At 50.8% G+C, this 12048-nt stretch overlaps 1 protein-coding gene across 2 annotated transcripts in view; it reads right to left on the reverse strand.

Annotated features, from left to right (window-relative positions):
* The window catches only part of VPS13D (vacuolar protein sorting 13 homolog D), a 351123-nt gene that overhangs the window by 216012 nt on the left and 123063 nt on the right, over positions 1 to 12048 (reverse strand). For both annotated transcript variants that reach the window (XM_040429067.1, XM_040429073.1), the window contains exons 30-31: positions 7950 to 8162; positions 6324 to 6586 (exon numbers count right to left, since the gene is read on the reverse strand). In XM_040429067.1, the coding sequence (XP_040285001.1) occupies positions 6324 to 6586; positions 7950 to 8162 (476 nt within the window). The remainder of the gene's footprint in view (positions 1 to 6323; positions 6587 to 7949; positions 8163 to 12048) is intronic.

Raw genomic sequence — 12048 nt, forward strand, 5'->3', positions numbered from 1 at the left:
ATCTCCTCATGAACTCTATTCCTACAGAGATTCATCTGAAGAGCTTATCAGCTATATTCAGGATCATAATTCCTGACAAGTTGGAGAGAAGGATGAGGCAGCTCTTTACCTCAGTGTTATAAAGGAACTTGTGCTCCTGTGTGATTAGGACAGGTTTTGTGTGCACTAATAGGACAGCAGCCATTTTATTTCTTCTAATGATTCCTCCCTAGACAAAACGAGTAATTATAACTAATGAAAGGTATTTGGAAAACGAGATTTTTGTATAACTTACCAGTAAAATCTCTTTCTCGCTCTTTCCTTGGGGGACACAGAAGACCTTGGGTATAGCTCATCTCCATAGGAGGCGTGACACTAAGTGAAAGCTGTTAAGCCCCTCCTCCACAGCTATACCCTCAGCCTGGAGAGAAAGGCAGCCAGTTGCGTGTCCAAGCAGTGAGAAAAGGCAAAGTCCAACAAGGAACCAACAAGCCAACTACCCAACGGGTAACACAAACTCGGAAACCGTGTAGAGAAAAACAACGAATGGGTGGGTGCTGTGTCCCCCAAGGAAAGAGCGAGAAAGAGATTTTACTGGTAAGTTATACAAAAATCTCGTTTTCTCGCCCAGTTTCCTTGGGGGACACAGAAGACCTTGGGACGTTCAAAAGCAGTCCAAAAGGGGAGGGACCACAGCTCCAAGGCGAAGCACCCGAAGGCATCAAGGAACCGCCGCCTGCAGACCCAGGCGGACCAAGGCAGCATACGCCGAAGCCAGAGTATGCACCCTGTAGAACTCTGTAAAGCGTGCAAGGAAGACCTGTGGCCGCCTTGCTCAAATGCATGGCCGAAGCCCAAAGCCTCCGGCCCAGGAGGCACCGACCGCTCTGGTGAAATGAACGGTGACAGTAAAGGCAGAATCCTGCCCTCGGTGCGGTAACCTCAGCAATAGCCAATCTGATAAAGCGGAGGAAAACCACCCTGGAGTCCGTCAACTCTAAGCGCGGACCTCCAGGAAACCCAAGAGACCGAACGTCGACAAGAGTCGAAGATCTCCAAGTAAAAACTGCAAGGCCCAAACAACGTCCAAATTGGTGAAGTGTTGAAGCGAAAGGCAAACACCACCTTCAGAAGGAAGGAACGGGATGTAGAACAGCCCTGTCCTGGAAAAAGACAGAAGGCTCAGAACAAAAAGGGGGCCATTCAGGCACCCGTCAGAGACACGACTGATACGGAAACACAACCGTACAGGACAGGAGGGGTAGAGAGAACTTCTGTAACGGCTCCAAGGACAAGATTGGAGCGCCGAGAACTCCGTATGTAGTTCCCAGGGCGGTACCGAAGGACAGTACAGAGGAACCAAAGAGCCATTTCGAGTAAGAAGGTCTTGACAGGCCCAGAGGGCTGGGGAACGCTGGAAGAGGAAGAACAGCGCTGACACTGATACCTCAAGTAAAGGAATCCCAGTCCCAGGTCCAGGCCGGACTGGAAAAAAGACAGAACCATGGGGAGAGAAAAGTCAGAGTGGGGAACGCACAGCTTCCCACAGAACCCCAGATAAAAAAACCATAATTCTTACGACAGATCCTGGACGAAAAACAGCCAGGAGCGGGCAGTAGCGAACCCGCTGGAGTCGCCTGGCAAGCGGGCGAAAAACCAAATGTGATCAGGCGCAGACCAGTAACACGGGCAGAAGTTGACAAACTGGTCCCGTCGGCCCCCGAGCAACGTTGTCCGTATCCACCCGAGTGGGGGAGCAGAAGGACAGACGGAAAGGAACCAAAAGGGTCCGCCCAGCATCCGCCAGATGCCAGGACAAGACAGGCTATAGTCCATGCTGATGTAGCCATGTTCTACAGTCCCGGTGTAGGAGATCAAAGGACAATCTGGACCGAAAGGTAGTCCCCCCAAGTTACCGAGAAGGTAAGTCTACAGCAGGACCATTGTCTTAGAATGGACCACACAATCTGCACTCAGCGGGAGGACAGAACGCGGTAGACTCGATAAATCGGCACAGCTAATACAGCCAGTGTGAACAAGGGAGACAGTACGAGGCCAAAAGGAACACCGGAACCATCCACATGAACAACCATGCTCTCCCCAAAGGGGAGGACAGTGAAGGAACAACCTCTGAAGTCTGGCGGGACAGAAGCCACATCAGAGTGATCTGTACCGAGCGGGGGCCAAACAGAGCCGGCGAGATAAGGTAGTCGAGACAGAGGCCGGCATAACACCCTCCAACCGAACGGAGGAGTGGGCAACAGGGAAGCCATAGGACAGCTCAAAAGCAGAACCCTGCTACACTGTGAGATGCCCGGTTCACCGCCTCGCAGAAGGAGAACACCCTGAAGAACCCAAGGCGGAGGTCCTCCGGACCTGGGTAATCGAGCACCCAAGAGAATTTGGGTGACCTTCCCGAGAAAAGCGGCCCGCACCTGGTAGCAGATCAGACTGTAGCGTAGAGGCGCCAAGAGGAAGGACTCATACCACACTACATCCGAAGAGGAGGAAATTGCAGCAGGCAAGGGAACCGCAGTCCTGCCAGAGCCAACGAAGAATTCGAGGGGCGCTCCAGACAACCGCACTCTCGACCATGTGACCACTAGCGCAGGGAAGCAATACCGCTGAAGGACGAATGGGCACGCATCTAGGAACCACGAACATTCCCTGGGATGAAGGGCCAACTAAATGAATGAGTACCACCCAGCTCCGTGCAGCAGAGAGCAAGTAGAGCCCGTCCGGGTCAGGTGGACAGAATGAACTCCTTAGAAACGAGTGCAAGGTTTGTGGCAGGCATCGTATCCCAAGAAAACAAAAGTATGCCGCAGGAAGTAGATGAGGCATACGTACGAGCAGCCCGTAAGCAGTGAGAAGGCCAACCCACCTACAGGAGGAGAAGGCATACACGGCCCAAACAACGCACAAGAACGTCCGCTCACTGCAAAAGGTTAATTTAGCGAGAAAGGGGGGCTCGCCACAGAGTGCCACAGCATGTACGGAATTGCAAAGTGCAACCTGAAAGGGAGTTATGCACAAGCCTAGTATAGCATGCGATGGAACGCAAGCAGTCCGCCCCGAAAAGGGGGGAAATTGTATCTGGCAAACTGCAGTCGGCAAGAGTGCAAAGGCAGGTCCCAAAAGGGAGTGATGCCTAAGGCCGTACCTACTTCAGAGAAGCAGGACATACCCTATAATCCAGCATGAACGCAGGAGGTCCACCTAGTGAAAGGGGAACATGCACAGGGTTATCCTAGCATTAAGTGAGTGTGCAATAATACACCCAACACTGATTTAGCGAGAGTGCAACTACTCTGCCAATGAAGGGGGACATGTACAAGTCCAGCACAGTCATACAAGGACAGCCGTAAATCTCATGAGCGTGCCAAATTCTGCCCATGGAATGAGGGGTGGCCACGCACAAGGCCAGCACCGTATCCAATGGGAGTGCAAGCGTTCCACCCATGTTAGAGGGCAATGCTCATGGCCAGCAAGGTATCCGGTGAGAGTGTAGCATGCCGCCCAGAAAAAAAGGGGGGGGTAATGCACATGGCCAGCATCTCATCCAGGGAGAGTGCGTGCACCCGCCTTATATGGGAGTCATACACATGGCCAGCATCGTACTGGTGAGAGACAAACACAGTCAGTGAGAATGTGTGTATGTCACCTGAGGAAGGAAGGCATGCCCATGGCAGGCAGCGAATCCAGCGAGAGTGCGTACACCGCCCACGGAAGAGGGGTCATGCATATGGCCGACAGCGGATCCAGCGAGAGTGCAAGCACCCCGCCAAGTATGGGGTACATGCACATGGCCAGTAACGTACCTGCGAGAAAACAACCACAGACGGAGGGATGTATGTATGCTGCCTGAGTCATGCCTATGGCCGGCAGCGAAACCAGTGAGAGTGCAGCATAGCAACATAGTACATAAGTACATCATAGCACATAAGAGAGAGTGCAGCGTTCCGCCTATGGAAGGGGGTCGTGCACATAGCCAGTACCGTATCCGGTGAGAGTGCAGTATTCCGCCTAAAAAGGGGGGTCATGCACATGATCGGCAACAGATCCAGTGAGAGTGTAGCGTTCCGCCTAAGAAGGGGGTCACGCACATGGCCGACAGCGAATCCAGTGAGAACGCTGCGTTCCGCCCATGGAAGGGGGTCACGCACATGGCCGGCAGTGAAACCAGTGAGAGTGCAGCGTTCCGCCTAGAGAAGGGGGTCACGTACATGGCCGACAGCGAATCCAGTGAGAACGCTGCGTTCCGCCCATGGAAGGGGGTCACGCACATGGCCGGCAGCAAATCCATAGAGAGTGCAGCATTCCGCCTATGGAAGGGGGTCATGCACATGGCCAGCACCGTATCCGGTGAAGGTGCAGTATTCCGCCTAAAAGGGGGTCATGCACCTGGCCAGCCGGCAGCCAGGGAGAGTGCAGTATCCCGCCTAGGAGGGGGGGGATGCACATGGCAGGCACCATAACTGGAGAGATGATGAATGCTGCCTACGGAAGGGCCGCATGCACTTTGCCAGCGCCGTATCCTGGAAGAGGGCAGGAAAACCACCTAAAAAGGGAAATGCCCTAGCACCTACGCAGGTTGGGAGCGCAACACTATGCCACCTGTGGAAAGAGGGCATGCAGACATGCAGCACTACTGATAAGGCTGCAGCGTCCTGCGCAGTCCAATAGAAATCTGTTATTATTATTATTATTATTATTATTATTTTTTTATTTTTTTTTAATTAAAAACACAGCTTCTCTGAGGCTAAAGGGGGGCCACCTATAGGGGCACAGATAGTCAGGAAAAGGGGGGCCAGCCATACAGGCCCATTGGGAGCCGGCCTGTACCCAAAGGGTTAACATGGATCCGGCCTGGAGGGCGGCGCTGCGATTCCCTGGGGGCGGAGGAACCTCCCGGCGGGAAGAATTCGCGCCTGGAGAAGTTCCCGCCCCCTCCACCAGAGGCCGGAATTTTGCGGCCTAGTAGGCCGTGAAGCCGGGGTCTGAATTTGCGGCGCCCGGTATGTGCCGCCGGGACCTGAGGCGGAGTGGCGCATCAAAACCGGCCGCGGGTGCCCACCCCGCGGGCCGGTCGGAATTGCGGCCCAGCAGGCCGCGAAACCTGGGCTAAAATTAGCGGAGCCCCACCGACCGGCACCAAGGTTAGCCGGGGCCTGCTGGGCATAGACGTCAAGCCCAAAGCCGGCCGCGGGAGCCCACCCCGCCGGCCGGAGTGTCAGGGGCTCGGAATGGCGGCTTGCCGGCCGCGGGAGCCCACCCCGCCGGCCGGAAGACCGCCGGTCGGAAGAGTCAGGGACCCGGAATGGCGGCCTAGCAGGCCGCGGAGCCTGGGCTAAGATTTTGCGGCGCCCGGCCGCACCGGACTACCAATGTCGGCCGGAGGCGAGGCCTTACTCCACAGCCGTCAGGAGCCTCAGGCCTTGAGCAACACTCCGGTAGGAGATGGGGGGGGACCCAGAGACCGGGTGCCTGTGCTGATTTCCACCCATGTTAGTTGCCGCTTCTGTAGCTGGCTGTGGAGACAGCCACTGGCTGCATGTCTATGGGAGCCAGGCAGGGGGAGGGAGGCAGAAGGAAATTGCCGCTCTGCGGCACCCCAGGGGCCAGCATAGATCCAGCAGGGGACTAGAGGCCCAGTATGGGGGTCAGGCACGCAGGAGACCAGGGTGGGGGGGGGGGGGACGTAGCGCTGGAGAAGCCTCTTTCTTACCACAGCCGTCTTCACCCTCGGTCCATTCCAGCAGGGTCGCCCCTTCAGCTACTGGCACCGTAGTGGCAGGACGCTGGAAGAGGGACTTGGCGTGCGGGCGACCCTTGCGCTGGCGGGATGTAGGGGAGCTGGGCTGCCCTGATCCACCTTGCCTTCTGTGGGGGAGGCAGCAGTGCGGGTGACCGGCACTGGCGCAGCTCAACCCCGGGAGAACAGAGAGGTCTAGTGCGACTCTGTTATCCCTGATGATCTGGAACAAAAAGAAAAGAAAAAAGTAAAAATCTAAAATTGAAACAAGGAGAAACCAGCCCTGCAGAGCAGGGAGTGTCTTGCCTCCTTGGACACTAAGCAAAAAAACTGGCTGCCTTTCTCTCCAGGCTGAGGGTATAGCTGTGGAGGAGGGGCTTAACAGCTTTCACTTAGTGTCACGCCTCCTATGGAGATGAGCTATACCCAAGGTCTTCTGTGTCCCCCAAGGAAACTGGGCGAGAAATATATTTATAATAAAGTAATATTTACGGAAGGTATTTCTATTTTCTTAATTCCTGGAGAACCCCTTTAACCTAAAAGTGATATACGGACAGGAATACTAGTACTGCAACAGAAAATGTCTCACCAGTCACATTGATCTTCACTTCCAGCTGCTTTTCAGGAGTCACCTGTACAGAAGACCTCTTTGTTACAACACCAGACTTCACCGTTTTGGGAACCACAGCTGCTAAACTACTCCTTTCTTCTTCAGGGTGGGGGCTCAGGTATACTTTCTTGGTTTCAATTGGGGTCTGAAGAAACTTTTGCACAAGCAGCAACCAGTCAAATATTAAGAACACTCTAAGGTTGTTCAGAACGACAGTGAAGCAGGAGGTGTCCTTTGTGGACCTATAAAACATGACAAACCAGAGATGGTGTAAGACCAAGAAAGGAAAGACTCTAAAAACTGATTACAAATAGTCTAGACCAGTCCAAGGTCAGACATTTAAGATGGAAGGCCAGACAAGATCAAGGTGTATATGAGGAGAAAGCAAGATTAGTCTAAGGGCTCATGCACACGACCACGCCATGTTTTACGGTCTGCAATTTGCGGAACGTAGCAGGCCGCCAATGATAGAAATGCCTATTCTTGTCCCTCAAAACGGACAAGAACAGGACATGTTCTATTTTTTTTGCGGGGCCACGGAAGTGACGGAACGGAGCAACAGATGCAGGCAGCACATGGAGTGCTGTCCACATCTGTTGCAGCACCATTAAAGCGAATGGGTCCACATCGGAGGCGCAAAATATGCAACTCGGATGCTGACCCAAACAACGTTTGTGTGCATGAGCCCTAACAGGGAGGCTATCAATTAAAGCTATTAAATTTGGGAATATAATATATTTAAACAAGGTTTTCACATTCTATGCATATTAAAAAGGTCCTTGGAACAGTCTTCAGGTCGGCCTCCATTAAATCCCATATCCAAAACAGGACGAAGCCTTCAGGGTGAAACGCGCGTCAAGGTTTTTCGCATGGAGCTGTATTCCTCCAGTCATTTGACCATGTCTCAGGGTACGTGCGCTTTATTATGAGCTGCTGGATGTATTTATGTATGCCATTATACCTGTATGTGTATTTGCTACTGTTTTTATTGAAGTCTAACTGTATTCAAGTTGGTCTTGCCCAGTGTGCCCACTATTTTTGGGTCTATTTTTGACAGGTTTAGTGGAGGCACTTTGTTAGATACTGTGCATACTTATTCATATTATATATACTCTTTACGACCATATCATCTGTCTAGTATTGCTACAGTACACCACTAGATATACAGTGGATATTGGTTATTTACGGAGGGCATCTCCTCGCTTTCTTTGTGTCTTTTTTCCATTTTGCTATTTTTCCTATTGTATATTATATGTATTATGAATAAAGCTATTATATTTTTGTAGAAATATTGTCCTGCGGCTTTTTTTTGTTTTGGATATGTACATGTTTTTTCCCGCGGGCTTGTGTATCTAGGAGATAGGGAGGTTTTTGTAGGCTTTACTCCATAAAATCCCAGGCATAGGTATACTTTGAGAATTGGACAAGTTAAATATTGGGCACCATGGACAGTTCTCTGGGATTTAGAACAAATCGAATTCATAAAAAACTGCGAGATATGTAGAATGGATTTAAACGTCTTTCAAATATATACTTCAACAAAATGGAAAGTTCCTTTAATGACTGCGCGCTGGGAGTGTATTATCCCCAGACTCGCCTACTTACCGGTGATGTAATTCTATCTGTAAGGAGCCAGGGTTGCTGTTGCTCTTCGATGGTTGCAAGATGCAGTTGAAGACCTTAGGCTTTTGGGAGGTGGGTGGCTTGTGTCCAGTATAACGAGTGTCAAATGCCATCATAGAATGCGAAACCAGGTTAATGGATTTAGTCTGATTTGAAAAGCTCTCAAATAGCAGCTTAGACTTTTTAAAGTCAAACCTGAAATTGAAGAAGTAAATTACAATTATGAGGAGTAACTTCAACTACTGCTCTGAAATATTCTTAAAACCTCATGCACACGACCGTGTGCCTGCCATGCTCATGCTGCAGACCGTGTGCACGCCATCTGCGGAAGTGGTCCCATTCACTTGAATGGGGTCCGCGATCTGCACCACAAAAAGGTAATGCATGCACTCGTTTTTAGTGGTCCGGAGGCACAGACAGAAAATCCATGGAAGCACTCCGTAGTGCTTCCATGCGCTTCCGATCCGTGCCTCGGTTCTGCACCGCAACTCCCAGATTGTGGACTAATTCACCCATGTTTGCGGGCAGCAATATGGACACGGTTGGTACATGGTTGTGTGCATGACGCCTTACAGGTGCTGTCTAGGATTAGACAAATAAGGCTGTTTTCTTCCAGAAATACCTGTCCACAGTTTGTGTGTGGTACCTCTCAGAATTTTTACGACCACTTTTCCTTTGCCGTTAGTAAAAGGAGAAGAATTATGGCTGCTCTATACAACTATATGGGAGTTTTATGTTACAAAACTTTGGTGATGTTTTAATTTTCTACATTTATATTCAAAAATAGGTCCTAAAATCCAGCGGTTTTCACACTGGTCACTAAGTCTAGTAATATATTAGAGAATGGAGTACCACACACTTTATTATTCTTCCCGGTGCCAGCAAAGACCCAACGGTCATCCAACAATAGTATAAATATGCGGCACACAGAATATTCTTTGCCATTTAAAGGTAATTTTATTTAGTGATTTTCACAATAAGAGGTTCATGATCAAGTTTATAGGAAATTAAATGCTGCGTAACCACTATCCATATACAGTCCTGATCAAAAGTTTAAGACCACTTGAAAAATGGCAAAAAATCATATTTAGCATGGCTGGATCTTAACAAGGCTCCAAGTAGAGCTTCAACATGCAACAAGGAGAAATGGGAGTGAGATAAAACATTTTTTGAGCATTCAATTTAATGAAAACAACGAATAAACTGAAACAGGCTGTTTTTCAGCTGATCAAAAGTTTAGGACCACACCTCCAAAAAAATAACTAAACCCCCCCAAAACAGAAATCCAACTTCCAAACATGAACTCAGTAATGAGTAGCTCCGCCGTTATTGTTTATCACTTCCAAAATTTGTTTCGCATGCTTGATGCAAGCGTTTCCATGAGGTGAGTGGGAACATTTCTCCAAGTGGTGAAGACGGCCGCACGAAGGCCATCTACTGTCTGGGACTGTTGTCCATTTTTGTAAACTTCCCTTGCCATCCATCCTCAAAGGTTCTCAATTGGATTTAGATCAGGGGAACACGCAGGATGGGCCAAATAAGTGATGTTATTCTCCTGGAAGAAGTCCCTTGCCCTGCGGGCATTGTGTACTGTAGCATTGTCCTGTTGAAAAACCTTGACTTTTTTGTTCCATAACCCTCAGGATCATTTAAGAAATTCCAAATGACTGTCTTACTGCGCCCCACCTCAGCAGCGATGGCGCGCTGTGAGAGACCCTGCTTATGCAGCTCAACAACCCGACCACGTTCAAAATGGGAGTTTTTTTTGCCTTTGCCATCACAACGTGTGACTACCTGACAGAAAATGACAATGAATCCACATCTTTGTACAGATTTGGCCTTTTAAAGGCATGTGGTCCTAAAATTTGGATCAGCTGAAAAACAGCCTGTTTCAGTTTAATCGTTATTTTCAATTATTTAATGCTCAAAAAACGAGATTTTTGTATAACTTACCAGTAAAATCTCTTTCTCGCTCTTCCTTGGGGGACACAGGAAACCTTGGGTATAGCTCATCTCCATAGGAGGCGTGACACTAAGTGAAAGACTGTTAAGCCCCTCCTCCAGCAGCTATACCCTCAGCCTGGAGCGAGCGACTACCAGTTATGTGCCCAAGTAGTTAAAACAAAGGCAAGGATCAACCAAATAAACACCAACAAGTCAAAACTCCCGTCAGGGCAACCAAAACAATGGGTGGGTGCTGTGTCCCCCAAGGAAGAGCGAGAAAGAGATTTTACTGGTAAGTTATACAAAAATCTCGTTTTCTCGTCCAATTCCTTGGGGGACACAGGAAACCTTGGGACGTTCAAAAGCAGTCCACAAATAGGGAGGGACCACAACCCAAGAAGAATTAAAGCACCATAGGCATTAAGGCACCACCGCCTGCAAGACCAGGCGGCCCAAAGCAGCATCCGCCGATGCATAAGTGTTCACCTTGTAGAACTTGGTGAAAGTGTGCAAAGAAGACCAGGTGGCCGCCTTACACAATTGTTCAGCCGAAGCTCGATTTCGCTGAGCCCAGGAAGCCCCGACCGCTCTGGTAGAATGAGCGGTAACACCAAAGGGCGGTTCCCTGCCCTTAGCACGGTAAGCCTCAGCAATAGCCATCTTGATGAAGCGGGCAATAACCACTTTAGATGCCGCCAGCCCCCTGCGCGGACCCTCCGGAACCACAAATAGAGAATCCGAGCGCCGAAAGGGTCTAGTTACATCCAAGTAGATCCTCAGAGCCCTAACAACATCCAGACGGTGAAGATCCCGTTCCCGAGGATGAGACGGGGACGGGCACAGAGAAGGAAGGACAATATCTTCATTCAGGTGAAAAGCGGACACCACCTTCGGAAGGAAATCCGGAACCGGGCGGAGAACCACCTTGTCCTGGTGAAAAACCAAGAGGGGTTCTACGCAAGAAAGTGCCGCCAATTCAGACACACGCCGAAGAGACGTGATGGCAACGAGGAAAAAAACTTTGCAAGACAACAAGCGAAGGGAAACCCTGCGCAGAGGCTCGAAAGGAGAAGATTGGAGAGCCGTCAGCACAACATTAAGATCCCAAGATGGAACGGGAGCGCGATACGGGGGAGCATAGTGAGCAACCCCCTGAAGAAAAGTCTTAACTGGACCGAGCGGAGCCAGAGGTCGCTGAAAAAGGATCGAAAGCGCTGAGATCTGACCCTTTAGGGTACTGAGACCCAAACCCAAGTCCAGACCAGACTGCAAGAAGGATAAAATCGTGGGGAGAGAAAACCGAAGGGGATGAACATCTAAGGTCTCGCAGAAATTTAAATAGGCCCGCCAGGTTCGGTAATAAATCCTGGACGATGCCGGTTTACGCGCACGAATCATGGTACGGACCACGACAGCAGAAAACCCCCGCCGCGTTAGGACCGCGGTTTCAATAGCCACGCCGCTAAACGTAGCGACCCTAAATGCTGGTGGAAGATCGGCCCTTGAGAGAGGAGGTCTTCTCTTAGAGGCAGAGGCAAGGGGGCGTCTGCCAGGAGCAACATAAGGTCGGCGTACCAAGGACGACGAGGCCAATCCGGGGCTATTAGGATCGCAGGCGTGCCCTCCGCCGCGATCTTCCGAAGGACTCGTGGAAGAAGAGGCAGGGGCGGAAAAACGTAGAGGAGAGAGAACTCCGTCCAGGGAAGGACGAGCGCGTCCGCGCCGTAAGCGTCCGGATCTTTGGTTCTGGCCATGAAGGTGGGGAGCTTGTGGCTGAATCTGGAGGCCATGAGATCCACGTCCGGACGACCCCAACGGAGGCAAAGAGACTCGAAGACGTCGGGGTGCAGAGACCACTCGCCCGGGTCGATCGTCGTCCGGCTGAGGAAATCCGCCGCCCAATTGTCCACTCCCGGGATGTAAATGGCCGAAATGGCTGGAACATGAACTTCCGCCCAGCGAAGGATTAGAGACACCTCCCTCATTGCCGCCACGCTGCGAGTGCCCCCTTGATGATTTATGTATGCCACAGCCGTGGCATTGTCCGATTGGACACGAACAGGGTGACCCTGAAGCAGCGAAGTCCAATGCCGGAGTGAGAGGAGAACCGCTCTCAGCTCCAGAACGTTGATCGGCA

This window comes from Bufo bufo, chromosome 1 (assembly GCF_905171765.1).
Source record: "Bufo bufo chromosome 1, aBufBuf1.1, whole genome shotgun sequence".
Taxonomy (NCBI): Eukaryota; Metazoa; Chordata; class Amphibia; order Anura; family Bufonidae; genus Bufo; species Bufo bufo.